This window comes from Misgurnus anguillicaudatus, chromosome 12 (assembly GCF_027580225.2).
Source record: "Misgurnus anguillicaudatus chromosome 12, ASM2758022v2, whole genome shotgun sequence".
In the NCBI taxonomy this organism is placed as follows: Eukaryota; Metazoa; Chordata; class Actinopteri; order Cypriniformes; family Cobitidae; genus Misgurnus; species Misgurnus anguillicaudatus.
Window position 1 is genome coordinate 40,377,681 of NC_073348.2, and position 16,518 is coordinate 40,394,198.

At 34.8% G+C, this 16,518-nt stretch overlaps 1 protein-coding gene across 1 annotated transcript in view; it reads left to right on the top strand.

Annotated features, from left to right (window-relative positions):
• The window catches only part of epb41l4a (erythrocyte membrane protein band 4.1 like 4A), a 36,526-nt gene that overhangs the window by 1,691 nt on the left and 18,317 nt on the right, over positions 1-16,518 (top strand). Inside the window, exon 2 of the mRNA XM_055207388.2 lies at positions 12,999-13,103. Within this exon, the coding sequence (XP_055063363.2) occupies positions 12,999-13,103 (105 nt within the window). The remainder of the gene's footprint in view (positions 1-12,998; positions 13,104-16,518) is intronic.

Here is a 16,518-nt window from a genome sequence, read left to right on the forward strand (position 1 = left end):
ATACAGTATACAGTACAAAGACTTGAAATGTGAATTTGCTTTATTTATTTATTTATTTATTTAATAGCTGATGTTGTATTATAAGTGCATTCAAATGTGTAGAAAAGACACAGCAAATTTAAGCATTTAATGACATACAATGCATTAGAAGGGAATCATTTTATCAATAAGTGTATTTATGCTCTTCTGAGCTACCCATTGAGATGAGGTTATATACATTTTTACAAAATTTTGTTATGGTCTGCTTACTAATGCTTTACAATGTGAGGGATATTTTGTGTTGAATCAAATTCTAATTTAATAAGTTTATGGTCACAGTAAATGATTATAGAGGCCAAACAAACTTTGATTTTCAGCTGTTGTCCTTGTCTGAAAATCCTCTCTCCACATCAAAGAAAAAATCATCCCACACAACTGATCTGTCCAGTGACCCACAACACAAACCACACTTTTATTTAGATGAAAAAATTCACCTCATGTCTTTCCTTCTTCAATCACACATTTTAGGATCTAGCAGGTCAAATTGTACGTTTGTAAACAATAGTACGTTTATCCTCTATAAGCTGCGTGATTCCAGGTGTAATGCATGTTATGTTCTGAAGTTTAATACCTGCAGTTGGAGGTTTGTACAGATTATTAACACTACATGCACTACGTTACTAAGTAACACTACGTATATAAGTCATTGTGATGCTTGTCTTAGCAAACACACGCACATACATTTTCAAATGCTCAACCTCCCTACACACACATTACACAAAGACTTCATTGATGGCCGTTTGTGTGTGTGTAGTTGTGTGTTAGGAGCCGAACAGCTTGGGTGTTTCTGTCATCAGAAAAAAGACAAGAAAGAAAAAAGAAAGCAGTGCCTGCCCGGCCGTGTTTGTGTTGCCTTTGGCCTGTAGAGGCGATGCACTTTTGACATTTGGAAATGTCTAACAAAGAAAAATGTTTATTTAGGTTTCTCCCTGCATTATGTCTCCTGAGAGAGAAAATATTTAACAATAATGCAAATAATTAAACACTTCAAACCAGAAATATTTCAATAAATGTGTTGTTGTTATGCAGTTATTAATATGCAGCATTTAATTTTATATTCGATTTTATTATCTAGGATCAAAGCATAATAGTCCTAAAAATAGACTTTATTTTGTTTACGTGAAATATTATTTATTATATTTTAATTTCAATTCTAGGTTATTTGACCAGAAAGTATCTTTGTGTTCTAGATGCGTACCATATTTTTATACATTTAAAGGCACTAGCACTATAGTTAATAGTTAAAGGGACATTTCACAAGACTTTTTTAAGTTGTAAAATAAATCTTTGGTGTCCCTAGAGTACACATGTGAAGTTTAAGCTCAAAATACCCCACAGATCATTTATTATAACGTCTTAAAATTGCCACTTTGTAGGTGTACATTTTGTTTGCAAACTGATCGCCATAATTGTGGTTTGTTGAAATTGAAACTTAATTGCTCAATTATCTCTTTCTCACTCTCTCTCTCTCTCTCTCTCTCTCTGTGCACTAAATGACAGTGCTGTGGTTGGATAGTGCAGAATAAGGGGCAGTATTATTATAATAAGATCCCCTTCTGACATCATAAGGGGAGTCAAATTTCAATAATTTTTTCACATGCTTGCCTTGCATGGAAAGGTTTACCAAAACTAAGTTATTGGGGTAATCTTTTTCACATTTTGTAGGTTGATAGAAGCACTGGGGAACCAACTATAGCACTTAAACATGAAGTCAGATTTCTTTTATATGTCCCCTTTAACACTACAAAATAGTGAAATGCAGACTAGAATATGTGGAATATGGTAGCATGCGCGTTCGTGTGTGTGAAACCACCGGTGAATCAATGCTATTAGTTTTATCATCTTAATTCTCCACACCCATCTCAATAGCACAGTGCACAGGACTGTGTGTCATCTGGGTGTGTGCCGGTCAAAATCAGAAGAATCCCAGTGCATTATGGGATTGATAAGGTGGAACAGATTTCCTCTTATTGGATTTAAAGTTGATCAGATCTCTTATGCTTTGGATCACATCTTTCATTGTTGTATAAATGGATTTATAACTGGGGTTGGAGTCTCAGTGTAATCCCAACAGCCTTTTATTACATGCTTACTGCTTACATATTTACTGACAAAGACATTAACAGATGATATTTTTTACTTTAATGATAATGGGAATAATCAACTTATTATTGCGTACAGAAGATGAGGGAATTAAATGATTGATTGATTGTTTGTATTTTTTGAAATGTAAAGTCAATTAGCTGCTGCTCATCTCATAATAACAGCGTGAGTGTGTTTGAATCTAAATATAAGTGTATATTTGCATATGACTCAATCACAGAATCACAGTATTCATACGTATATGTGTATTAAATGGTCGAAGGCAATCAGTTTTCTCAAATGGTTTGAGTTAAGTTAACTTAACAGAGGGTTTTGCATCTGAGCTCTTCGTTTATTATTTTTATTTATTTATTTATTTGCTTTTATTTGACAGTGAAGTCTGAGAGGAGCAGGAGGTGATAGAGAGTTTAAAGGGGTACAAGATTTAAACCATCATTTATAATCTTGATGTGCTGGATGATTTGTTAATATTTCAGATTCATTATAGGTTTATCAAACACACTTACTGTTCGTTCTGATGTCGGTCAAAGCAGGTATTTACTTGCTGAACTCAGTAGGTGAAATGTCAGGCTGTTTAACAAAGAATCAAACCTACAGCCTCCTGTAAACCAGTCATAGAGAAAGTGAAAAGTGAAGATGAGATGTGTTATTATGTTGGGGTGTGAACTGAGGTCAGAGGATTTCACAGGTATTTAAACTAACACTGGCATCTGCTGTGCATCAGCAACTTTCTTTCCTCACGAAGAGGAACATAATCTCTCTTGTCAAATACTGAATCATCACGGATCAAGATCTGTTTTTATATCGACACATTCCAGAAATATTCACTGCAATGAACACACATCAGTATAGTTATTTAATGATTAAACTGTTCTTCAAATTGACATCACTAATCCACTCAAGGGTTGCTTTAAATGACCCTCTAACAATGGGTTAAAACAACCAAGCATTTGGGGTTGAAGCAACCCAGCATAGGTGAAATTACAACCCATTGTCATTTTAACCCAACACTGTTGAAATTACCCATTATTTGGTTTAGATGTTAAAGAAAAGTTCAATATATTCTCGTCACTTTGTCACTCTTAGTTCACTCGCTCGGCTGAACGATTTTCCACATTTAGTATCTAAACATGGAGTTGTGTGATGCTAAAAGCTGTACCTGGATCAGTTTGTAGTTTTGCAAACATTATTTCATCATTAAAGTTTCTGAAGTTTCCTCATATGTTGAATCAACCCTGTATCAGGAAATTATGTACCTAGTCACGTAAATTTGTGATTCTTTTCTGTGACACTGTCACGTTTTTCCGGATCACGTATTTCTGTTTACGTGTTATTGTCACGTATTGGTTACTCAACTGTTTTGTCCTATTTTCTACGGTTTAGGGTTAGATTTTGTGTTTGCATTAGAATGTCACTTTATACATTGGTTTATACTATTTTTTTTTTTTAAATGTATATTTTCTGATTGTTGCCTGGTGTTAGGGTTAGAGTTGGGTTGGGTAAGGATGTCATTGTATGTAAATCTAACTCTAAACCGAAGTGAAAATGGTAAGAAAATAGCACAAAACATTTGAGTAACCAATAAGTGACAATAGCGAGTAAACAGAAATACGTGATACGATCCCATAAAACCTCGGAAAAACGTGACTATATTTATTTACATGACTATAGGTATGTCATTTTGTGATACTGGGTTGGGTGAATTCAAGGTTGAGTTAAGGATTTTAGATTTAGGGATTTCACTCATTCCAGCTGAAATATGTCAATCTTCAGGGCATTTTTAACAAAGCTGCAAATGAATTATTATTAAATTCAGAGTCTTATTTTAAACCTCTTTTCTGTTTAAAGACTCGCAAAGATTTTGATTCCCTAGGGAAACACTTAAAGGTGCAGTAGAATGTAAAACTGTATTTATGCACTGAAAAAATGATTCATTGGATTTAATCAATTTTTTTAAGGTAAGTGGTTGCAATCAATTTATTTAAGCTACATTTAAACAAAAGAAATTAGTAAAGTAAAATAAAATATAAAACTTTTGTTTAAATGTAGCTTAAATAAATTGATTGCAACCACTTACCTTAAATAAATTGATTAAATTCAATGAATCATTTTTTCAGTGTGTCGGCATAATAAGCAACCCAGTATCATGAAATTATGTACCTATAGTCAGGTAAATTTGTGAGTCTTTTCTGTTTTTCCGCCTTTTTCCGTAAACATGTCACGCATTTCTGTTAACTTGTCATTGTCACGTATTTGTTACTGTTTTGTGCTATTTTCTTACCACACTGAAAAAAATGATTCATTGAATTTAATCAATTTTTTTAAGGTAAGTGGTTGCAATCAATTTATTTAAGCTACATTTAAACAAAAAAGATTAGTAACCTAAAGTAAAATATAAAACTTTTGTTCAAATGTGGCTTAAATGGGTTTATTGCAGCCACTTGCCTTAAAGGATTGATTAAATTCAATGAATCATTTTTTTCAGTGCATTGTCGCTTCAGTTTAGGGTTAGATTTACATACAATGACATCCTTACCCAAACCCAACTCTAACCCTAATGCCAGGCGACAATGGTTTAAAAATCAGAAAATGTAAAAAAAATCATGAAAAAAGTTGAAACCAATACTTAATGCAAACACCAAATCTAACCCTAAACCGAAGCGACAATGGTTTGAAAATAGGACAAAACAGTTGAGTAACCAATACATGACAATGCTTGACATGTTCACGCAAAAAGGAGAAAAAACATGTCAGTGTCACGGAAAAGACTCACAAATTGACGTGACTATAGGTACATAATTTCGTGTTACCGGTTGTAATAAGAGCTCTGTACATGATAATAACATATCATGAGTCTTAAACACGATTGTTTCTTCCTTCTTATGTTATTTTGTTCTCTTAAATCTTGGGGTGAGACTGTGTTAGTTTCAGAGAAACTTGTGCTCTCATCTGTGCTATTTTTAGAGTTTGATTTACTTGATTTACTCACTGTTGTCAGTGTTTATTTGTGTGTTTGATTATTTGTGTGTTTGTTTATGTGAAGTCTTTGAATGAAGTAGATGTTGTTATGTTCAGTTCATTTCCTCTGATCATTATTAGTGTGTGTCTGTTGCCCTTCTTATCCATGTTGATGGATTTTTTTCCAGCTTTGTGTTTGAATTATACATTGTACTATGGTAATACTATGTTTTTTGCATTCTGATGGGACATAGTGATTATACTGTATGTCTCTCACACGCATGTATTGCCTCACAAAGAGTATCAGAGTTTTTTCTCTTGTTACCGCGGTTTTCTTTGAAGTACCTTGCAGTATTATGGTATGTCTATAGGTACAATTTAAGTGTTTTTCTTTCAGGGTGTTTACCGCTTGTAAAAATAACTGGTTAAGCGTTTAGTTTTTTTTTTTGTGAGCTCAAGACCGTGCTTGTCAGTAAATTTCTGTTGAGAACACAGGCGCTGTAAACTGGTACAGCTCCACCCCTCGCATCTTTGTCTTTATTTTTGTGTAACTATGGAAACTGGGAGGGTCTGTGTCAGCATCACACGAGGGGTTTCAGACGTTTCCAGCATAGTTTTAATCATCAAATCATTCAATCATCAAAGATTATCTCTACAGTACTTGTGTGTGAGCTCTGTCTTTGTGTTCATTGTGGAGACAGACATATAGGATAATGTTTTACTTAATGCATAACGGTGTATTATATTCACCACTCATTTTGTTATTCTCATTAAATTGATTTAATGATGATTCTTATTACTGTGAATGTTTTCAAATAAATCAGAGGCAAGAGAACAGATACTGTATGTACCCTGCTGTTTAAATATATTATTACAATTTAAATAACATTATTACTTTTTATCACAGTAAGATTTTATGCATTGTGTTTAGATCAATATGTTAGATAGTAATGAATTATTTGTCACAATGAAGAATAGGCTTCCAAAAATGTAACTTTCCTAAAGCAAACTATCATTTATTTGATTTTGGTGTGAACCGTGACATGGACATCTTCACCAGCACTTTAGAGTCTCTTGGGTGTGAAGACACATCTGCTAATGGTAGATCTGCACACAAACACACACACAACACACACACAAGGCCTGTGTGACCACTGCCACACCCATATAACAGACTGGAGCAGATGGTCAGATCTCATCCATCTGATGATTGAACTGCCATACAGACGACAGACGGGAGTTCATTGTTTCAAAGATGTTTTAAATCAACTATTAACCCTCACACACCAAAACATCACACACAACATCATCACACACACAATGACAAATGATCATCGGGGTTTTGGCTTTTGTGTTTCAGTGTGTTTAACGCACACCTTTTGTCTTCAAGTGACTTCAGTTGATTGATTTATTGATTCAATATGAACCTAAATATTTTATGATACTGACTACACATTATGGAATGTATGATATTAATAAAATATAATATTAATAACATGTACAATAGTTAAAATATATAAGAGTATATAAATGTATTTTTAAATTAGATACTATACATAATCCAATAGTATAATAAAATTAAATGCTGTAAAAATACAGTAAATTGCATTACAGTACAGTTTTAAGTTATACAATAACTTGCTTTGTGTGCTTTATATTGTAGTACATTTTAATGCTGTGAATCAAAATACAGTATCTTGCTTTGTGTGCTTTATATTGGATTACAATGCTGTGAATCAAAATACAGTAACTTGCTTTGTGTGCTTTATATTGGATTACAATGCTGTGAATCAAAATACAGTAACTTGCTTTGTGTGCTTTATATTGGATTAAAGTACAATGCTGTGAATCAAAATACAGTAACTTGCTTTGTGCTCTTTATATTGGATTACAGTACAATGTTGTGAATCAAAATATAGTATCTTGCTTTGTGTGCTTTATATTGGATGACAATGCTGTGAATCAAAATACAGTAACTTGCTTTGTTTGTGCTTTATATTGGATTACAGTACGATGCTGTGAATCAAAATACAGTAACTTGCTTTGTGTGCTTATATTGGATTACAGTACGATGCTGTGAATCAAAATACAGTAACTTGCTTTGTGTGCTTTATATTGGATTACAGTACGATGCTGTGAATCAAAATACAGTAACTTGCTTTGTGTGCTTTGTATTGGATTACTGTACAATGCTGTGAATCAAAATATAGTATCTTGCTTTGTGTGCTTTATATTGGATTACAGTACGATGCTGTGAATCAAAATATAGTATCTTGCTTTGTGTGCTTTATATTGGATTACAGTACGATGCTGTGAATCAAAATATAGTATCTTGCTTTGTGTGCTTTATATTGGATTACAGTACGATGCTGTGAATCAAAATACAGTAACTTGCTTTGTGTGCTTATATTGGATTACAGTACGATGCTGTGAATCAAAATACAGTAACTTGCTTTGTGTGCTTTATATTGGATTACAGTACGATGCTGTGAATCAAAATACAGTAACTTGCTTTGTGTGCTTTGTATTGGATTACTGTACAATGCTGTGAATCAAAATATAGTATCTTGCTTTGTGTGCTTTATATTGGATTACAGTACGATGCTGTGAATCAAAATACAGTAACTTGCTTTGTGTGCTTATATTGGATTACAGTACGATGCTGTGAATCAAAATACAGTAACTTGCTTTGTGTGCTTTATATTGGATTACAGTACGATGCTGTGAATCAAAATACAGTAACTTGCTTTGTGTGCTTTGTATTGGATTACTGTACAATGCTGTGAATCAAAATATAGTATCTTGCTTTGTGTGCTTTATATTGCATTACAGTACAATGCTGTGAATCAAAATACAGTAACTTGCTTTGTTTGTGCTTTACATGGGATTACAATACAATGCTGTGAATCAAAATACAGTAACTTGCTTTGTGTGCTTTGTATTGGATTACAGTGCAATGCTGTGAATCAAAATACAGTAACTTGCTTTTTGTGCTTTATATTGGATTAGAGTACAATGCTGTGAATCAAAATACAGTAATTTGCTGGGAACCGTGTTGCCAGAACCGTACTGTAAAATTACAGTGATCATAACTCAGATCGACTGTATCTCTCTATCTCTGAGTTTTGATGAGAGATTTCAACCCATTCTCACCCCATGGCGTCAATATTTGACGCACTTGACCATGCGTCAATATGTGACGCGGAGGGTTACCTTTCGCGTCATTTTTTGACAAACTGGGGACTTCAATACTATTACGTCCGTTGCATTCTCTTTCCTATTTTCTTACCATTTTCGCGTCGGTTTAGGGTTAGATTACGCGAAATTAAACAGTTGTCACCTGGCGTTGGGGTTAGAGTTAGGTACGACAGTTGTCACCTGGCGTTGGGGTTAGAGTTAGGTTTGGGTAGGGATGTCATTATGTAAATCTAACCCTAAACCGACGCGAAAATGGTAAGAAAATAGGAAAGAGAATGCAACGGACATAATAGTATTGAAGTCCCCAGTTCGTCAAAAAATGATGCGAAAGGTAACCCTCCGCGTCACATATTGACGCATGGTCAAGTGCGTCAAATATTGACGCCATGGGGTGAGAATGGGTTGGAGATTTAGCTGTCATACATTCAAGCAGGTATTGTTGGGATCTCTTCTGATATTTGAGGTTAATCTCGGCAAAGTCTTCATTTGTTTTACATTAAATCTTTGTTAATATTATGTTAATATTCGCTTAATTGCATTTTGTAACACATGAACTACACTCTAAAAACAAACGGTGCTATATAGCACCAAAAGTGGCTCTTTGCTCGCAACCATAGAAGAACCGTTTTTAGTGCCATATACCACCGGTGAAGCACCTGTGCAGAACCGCATAGTGCTATGCAGAACCATATGTGGTGCTATATGGCCCCCATCTGGTTCTACACAGGTGCTTCACCGGTGCTTCACCGGTGCCACATGGCACCAAAAACGGCTCCCCCATGGCCACGATTCAAATCAATAGTTTTGGTTCTATATAGCACCGTTTGTTTTTTTAGAGTGTATAGCTGGACAATTTTCTTTCTAATATAATGAGTGTGAGGTATTAAGGGAGAGAGAGTCTTTATAAGTGCTCATTGTGTGTCTTTTTCTTCCAGCTTGTGTGTTTGTAGGTGACTAGGTTAGTTCATCTTCTTTGTGCCCTATTGACCATAATAACACAGCTCGTCTTTAACTTAATGAACTGCTGTTATCAGACACATACCTGTGTTTCACTTCTACATCCTAAAGACAAATCTTCAGGATTAATCTCTCGTTTCCAAACATTTCATGCATTTATCTTATTGACAGCCTGAAACGGCTAAAGAAGGTCACGTGACCTAAAGAAATCAATCTTAGTTTATTAGCATTTATATTGTGCTAGTTATTTATTAACAAAGATCATTTGTAGAATGCTATACTACTTTATTGTTCATATTATTTATATTTTGGAAATATTCCAAGTTAAAAACTTAAGGAATTAAAGGAAATTATTCGTAAAATTCACATACAAAAAATAGCTTCCTCGACATCTGACTCATCTTCATCTGTGGTCCCATATATTCCTGTGAAATTTTCATGGAAAGTTCCCAAAATTCCCAGAATTTTTCATATGCATAAATATTTAAATGTTCCTGAACATTATAGTGTCCCACAATGCAATGTGCTATCACATAAAATTTCAACATTTTGTATCTGGACATTTGATAATGCATATGAAGGCCTATCTTGGTCTTAAGATTTGGGCATTAAATACCATATAGCAGCTTATGTTTCATTCCCAACAAAACAAAAGAAGCTGCCCCGGCAAACTCTCATTTCTATCCAGGTGGGATCATCACCAATGCCAAAAATTCTCAACATGAGGAAATTCATTTCCTCTCTATTCATTTCTCTCTCCCCTGTTATTTGAACATTCCCATCCTGAACATCAGAAAGTCTTATCAGGACGACAGATATGGCAGGAATGTGGAGAACATGTTTTTTAGGAGGATCTGTAGCGCTGGTTAACAGGAGTGTGTCAGTGTCAGGTTCTGCCAGGAACCTTTAGAGAAAAGGCAGTGTTTTTGTGGTTTGTCATATTCACCTCTCCTCCCGTCGGGCTTTTGGGATTTGAGTTACGACGCTGACATCAGGGGTCACGTACAATGAGGTTTTTTCCCCCGGTAAAGGCCGTAGCCGTGTTTCTCTTCTTGTGGACCTTTGATAGATATTATGCCAGTGGGCATCAGCAGTGTTGGAACATGAGATTTTTTGAGATCTTTTTCTTTCGCTACATGAGTCTTTTTTCAAAATGTTGTACGGTAACCACAGTTTCTGACAAAATGAGTTATCATGAAATGAGATTTTTCTTTGTAATCTTTATGGAAATGGCACTTGTTTCAGTGATGTATCAATGTTGCTTTGAAGATAACACAAATAACATCTTAAAAGCTAAAGACTTGTGTTTATTTGTTTCCATTTTCTCTTAATTTAATCTCATTGCTTACCAGAAGAAACAGAAAATAAAGAGATTTAATCTGTGATGTTTTGTCTTGTGTGTTCGCTGGTGTATATAGAGTTTCAGATTGTCATTTGAAGTTTGTATTGTTGGTTTCAGCCTGAAGTGTGTAAGAGGAGAAATTATGACATACGTCTGTGTAAAAAACAACCGAACACTGAATACACGCCAAGTCTTTACAAAACACACACACACACACACACACACACACACATTCCCAGAGGCGAGAAACTCACCGGAGAGTCATATGAGCTTTAGTGTGTCATACGTGGAAGCTGCACAAATACTGAAGATTTATTACCATAGTAAATTTTGATTGGTGGTAGACTGCAAGAATTTCACTGTGCTAGTCAAGATAGTCACTGATTTAACCTCTTTACTAGAGTATCAAAACCATTGAGATACATTAAATATTCATGATATAAAGCATGAAGGTATTAAAGTCGATATAAGCAATACTGATTGGTTTTCAGCTAGTTTTAACATGGTCATCAATCACATGGATGATTTGAGAGTTACTTAAGAGTTTCCCATATTAAATCAAGGACCAAAGACACAAATATTATAAATAGAAACACACACTGGCTATGTTTACATTCACTGAATTAAATCCGATTGCAGGTTACGGCAGTACCGTTTACATGCACCCTAAACATTGCAATCTGATTGTTTACATGTACACACTATATAATCCAAATCAAATGTCTGCGCAAACTCACAGCCAGGATTGCCAGATTTGTGTATCAAAACCAACCCAATGGACATTCAAAATTTGCCCAAACACATCCCAATGACTATTCACAGACAAAATACCAACTAATGAACGAAATCCTTTCATCTTTAACCCACAGAAATAAATCAACTCACTGAAACAGTTTAAACGTTTTAACTCCACCAAAAAGCAGAGGACTTGGCAACACAGTGCACAGCATCTCTCGTCGAGTTTATCTCTGGATAAATGTACAAAATCAAAGTTAAGTTGGAGAAAGTTGTTCTTAAGAAGTTTTCAGATAACAACAATAAGTAAGGAATAATTGACGACGGACCATTGAATTGTAAGAAAATAATGCACACCCAAGGTGCAATGCGCGGAGTGCCGTTACACCGCTGGTGTGCATTATTTTCAAATAATTCAAAGGACCGGAGTCAATTATTCCACTTATACCACGGTTACCACAAACATTACTCTGGACAAGTTAGGTGTGCGGTTATCAGAAATGAATGCATACCCACGGAACATTTCTCAACCAATCAGAATACAGCATTCAACAGACCCGTGGTATAATATAGAAATAATTGTATTTCTTTATGTAATGTAAAAGACGTAAACGCTGCAGAATGTACAGCACGTGACCTCATTACCTTAATAATGTGTGTTGCCATTGCCTTGCTATTGCATGTTTCTTTGACATGTATCATGTGGTACGTAAATAAAAGGTAAATATAAGACGCAAACTTAAGCATAAAAGATATTTTTGCATTTGATTGAGAAAATAATACAATTCACACGTTTACATGCATACTTTTCTCCTGATGATTGGATCACAGATCGGACTACACAACCACTTTCAAAATGATTGAAATTTGCATCTGATCGACCTCGATCATATTAATTAAGGTGTTAACATGAAGGAGCCATCAATATCATTACTGTTACAAACAGATTATTTGGTAAACGTACTGTCTGTTAATAATAGGCACAATCGAAAATACAAAGAATACATCTGGACCTGTATGCAAATACAAACCTGTTTCAGCTCCACTGAGAAGAATAGAAAGAAGAAATCTGATAATCTAAGAATTATTTCAGGTTGAAGACAAATTAACACCAACTAATATTCCTGTAAATATTGTGTGCATTTATGATTTTCATTTTACCAGATACTTTTATCCAAAGCAACAGCTGTTTTCCAGTAACTTACTGTAGACTTAAATGTATGTAATTTACTGCCAACAGTTTGTTTAAAGTTAAATGAACATGAAACATTAACAAGTCTTTATCTTATAACATGCAAGTATAACAAGTCTTTAAACTATAAAATAACATGCAAAGCATTCTGGGAAGCAGAAATCCTCATAAACCTTTTTCTGTTTTTTCTTCAGATGTTGGTTCCCAGAATGCTTTGCATGAGGCTGTTATTTTAGTTTTATTCTGTAAAGATAAAGACTTCTTAATGTTAAATGTAACTTGAACAAACTATTGTAAGTAAATAACCTACATTTAAATCTACAGTAAGTTACTGGCAAACAGCTGACAGTAATACTGTAATTTCTACAGACATTTTTAACAGTTGTGTGTTACTGGGAATCAAACCCATGAGATCTGTCTTGCTTTATCAGTCGACCTACAGGAGCTACATTGATTTATTTAATCTCTTTACAGAAATCAACCAAGGGTTCTGTTCTGCTGGATTATGTGTTCAGTCACGTCAATCTCGCTGAAACCGAATATTTCGGGCTTCGCTATTGCGACCGCAGTCATCAGACGGTGAGTGAATCAAAATTTTTTATTATTTGTAGGAAACATTGTATACATTGTAAAAACGAACTTTTTGGTGTAATAATATATATTAGATTAACTCTTATAATTTCTACATAATAATATTAACATTTATTGAGAACTAGATTTTCCTAATAAAATGATGATAAATACACAATTAATTCATGTAAAAAATGAACTGTGTGGGAATAGTAAGTCTTATTAGATATTTTCTTGTATTATTTAACTGTTTTATAGTTACTGCACATAGTCCTAAAATAATTAAGTACATTTTAATCAAAAACTTTAGCAGGTTCAAGTAAAAAATCTTAGTTCATTTTACTTAAAAATATTAAATCCATTAAACTAAAAAATCTAAGTAAAATTTACTTACATTTATTTGCACATGTTGTAAGGAATACCCACAATTCTTTGCACCTGAATATTTTTATTTTTTTAAGCTTTATCACAGAATAAGAACTGATAAGAACTTTAATATATGAAGGTTTAAACTAAATATATTTTCAAATGAAGCTTTACTTTCTACATAATGTATTTAGCATATATTAAAAACATATTTTTGGCCAAAGAAATGTATTTTTTTTTTACATATTTACATTTTTTTTTTTTTGTCCATATGATTTCTGCTCTGTAATATATTGAAGCCATGCGATAGCTTTTGTGTACTGAACTCCAGTTTGAAATGATTGTTTTCTGAAATGTCTAATTTAAATACACACAAACTCTATGCTAAGTTATATGAAGAAATATTCGTCACATGAGTTCAAATTGATCAAACTTTTTAGCACCTGTTTGATAAAAAGTCATTAGTCAGGCAGGTTTGTGACCTGAGAGTGAACTGTTCCTTTAAGAAAGTTTGCCGAATAGTTTGTCTTTCTACAGTGTGGTCATGAGATCCCAAAAGCAGCTTGACCTTTGACATGCTAACAGAAGGGTGAAGACTGAAGTAAGGGGTGATTAGCTTTACCTTCAGGGCAGATTTTGGGTAAGGCAAAGTGCAAACTTGTGAAAAAGCCACAACAGCAATTAGCTCATAAGCTCGACCAATGAGAGAGGTGTTTCCCGCAATGCCTTCTGGGCCCTGTCCCATGACTTTTGATTTATTACTGATCCTGCAATGGGCGAGAGGCGGGCCGTAGCTCACATTTACACAAATCTCTCAAAGGTATGAGTGATGATTATGCTTTAAAGAGAAAAGAGATAAAAATGTCATTTACATGCAAGCATCAGTATGTCTTCAGTGCAGGTGTGGTTGATGTGCGTTCTTGACTCATAGATGTTTCATATAATTGTAAGGTACAGAATTGAATGAGAATTCTTGTCTAACATATTTGGGAGCAAATAAACTTACATAAAAAATCTTGACAACAATGGGATCAAACCCAGGGAATGCACATACTGATCAAATGTAATATAATATTCAGGTGTCTAATATGACTCGGAGCGTCGCTTGTTAGTTTGTTTAAATCACAAAGAGAGTTTCACCTGCCATGGATTTTGTTTCGTCTCATTAAAATTTCCCTGTTGAGAATCTGAGTTGTTCATTTCCATAACATTGAGCTGAGTAAACACACACACACAGACAAACACACACACACACACACACACACACACACACACACACACACACACACACACACACACACACACACACCATCTGCGGTAATGTGATTATTAGATGAGACTCACAGATTCAATTAACTTACTCTAATTTAATCACACACAGTCTTAATCCTGTTCCCGTCTACACATAGACACTGACAGACACACACACACTTTCTGTTGTTTGTGTCTGTTCATATGCATGTTTTGTGAAGTTATATTATTTCTGTTCAAAGTGTGCAGTAAAACGTCTCATATGTTACTCACTTATTTAAAGTAATCTAAGAATAGTCTTATTATTGTATTCTTATGTGCACAAATACACTGAGGATTATTAGGAACACCATACTAATACTGTGTTTGACCCCCTTTAGCCTTCAGAACTGCCTTAATTCTACGTGGCATTGATTCAACAAGGTGCTGAAAGCATTCTTTAGAAATGTTGGCCCATATTAATAGGAAAGCATCTTGCAGTTGATGGAGATTTGTGGGATGCACATCCAGGGCACGAAGCTCCCGTTCCACCACATCCCAAAAATGCTCTATTGGGTTGAGATCTGGTGACTGTGGGGGCCATTTTTAGTACAGTGAACTCATTGTCATGTTCAAGAAACAAATTTGAAATGATTTGAGTTTTGTGACATGGTGCATTATCCTGCTGGAAGTAGCCATCAGAGGATGAGTACATGGTGGTCATAAAGGGATGGACATGGTCAGAAACAATGCTTTAAATGATGCCCAATTGGCACTGAGGGTAGTAGTGGAGATGAGTGGTACCCGGTGGGGTTTTCTGCTGTTGTAGCCCATCCACCTCAAGGTTGTGCGTGTTGTGGCTTCACAAATGCTTTGCTGCATACCTCGGTTGTAACGAGTGGTTATTTTAGTCAAAGTTGCTCTTGAATCAGTCGGCTCATTCTCCTCTGACCTCTAGCATCAACAAGGCATTTTCCCCCACAGGACTGCCACATACTGGATGCTTCTCCGTTTTCACACCATTCTTTGTAAACCCTAGAAATGGTTGTGCGTGAAAATCCCAGTAACTGAGCAGATTATGAAATACCCTGACCGGCCCATCTGGCACCAACAACCATGCCACGCTCAAAATTGCTTAAATCCCCTTTCTTTCCCATTCTGATATTCAGTTTGGAGTTCAGGAGATTGTCTTGACCAGGACCACACCCCTAAATGCATTGAAGCAACTGCCATGTGATTGGTTGATTAGATAATTGTATTAATGAGAAATCAAACAATTGATTATTCCTCAAAATCTGATACAGACTCAAACATAAGATCTGTTTACACACACACAGAGCTACCGAAGGAGAAACAGCCAATCAGAGCAGAGCTCAACATTAATATTCATGACCCTTTCAAATAAGGTAATAATAGACCATTTCAATCTAAAGACAAATCTAGACATCTCTGGATCATCTTTTTAACACAATTTAACAGGTTATTTGAATGCATTCTTTGGCACCTTTAAAAATACTTCCCTTAAATATTTATGAGCCCATAATTAATGCTGCATTTACAGTTTTGACCTGCTGGACAATAGAAGTATGACTTACACATTTTCTGTAAAAAAAATAAAGGTTTAAAGGTCTTTAAAGGTTATGTTGTAAAGTTTTTTAAATTCTCCAGATGATGTCTCCAAAAATTACACAGAAGAAAACATTCGGGGCTTACAGGGAAACATTCACAGATGGTGAAGTTGGAATTAAAAAAGTCAGGTTGATTCATTTATAGATAAACAGAACGAAGAGTTTAGCAGTAAATACTTTCACATATAGTTTCAGTAAAG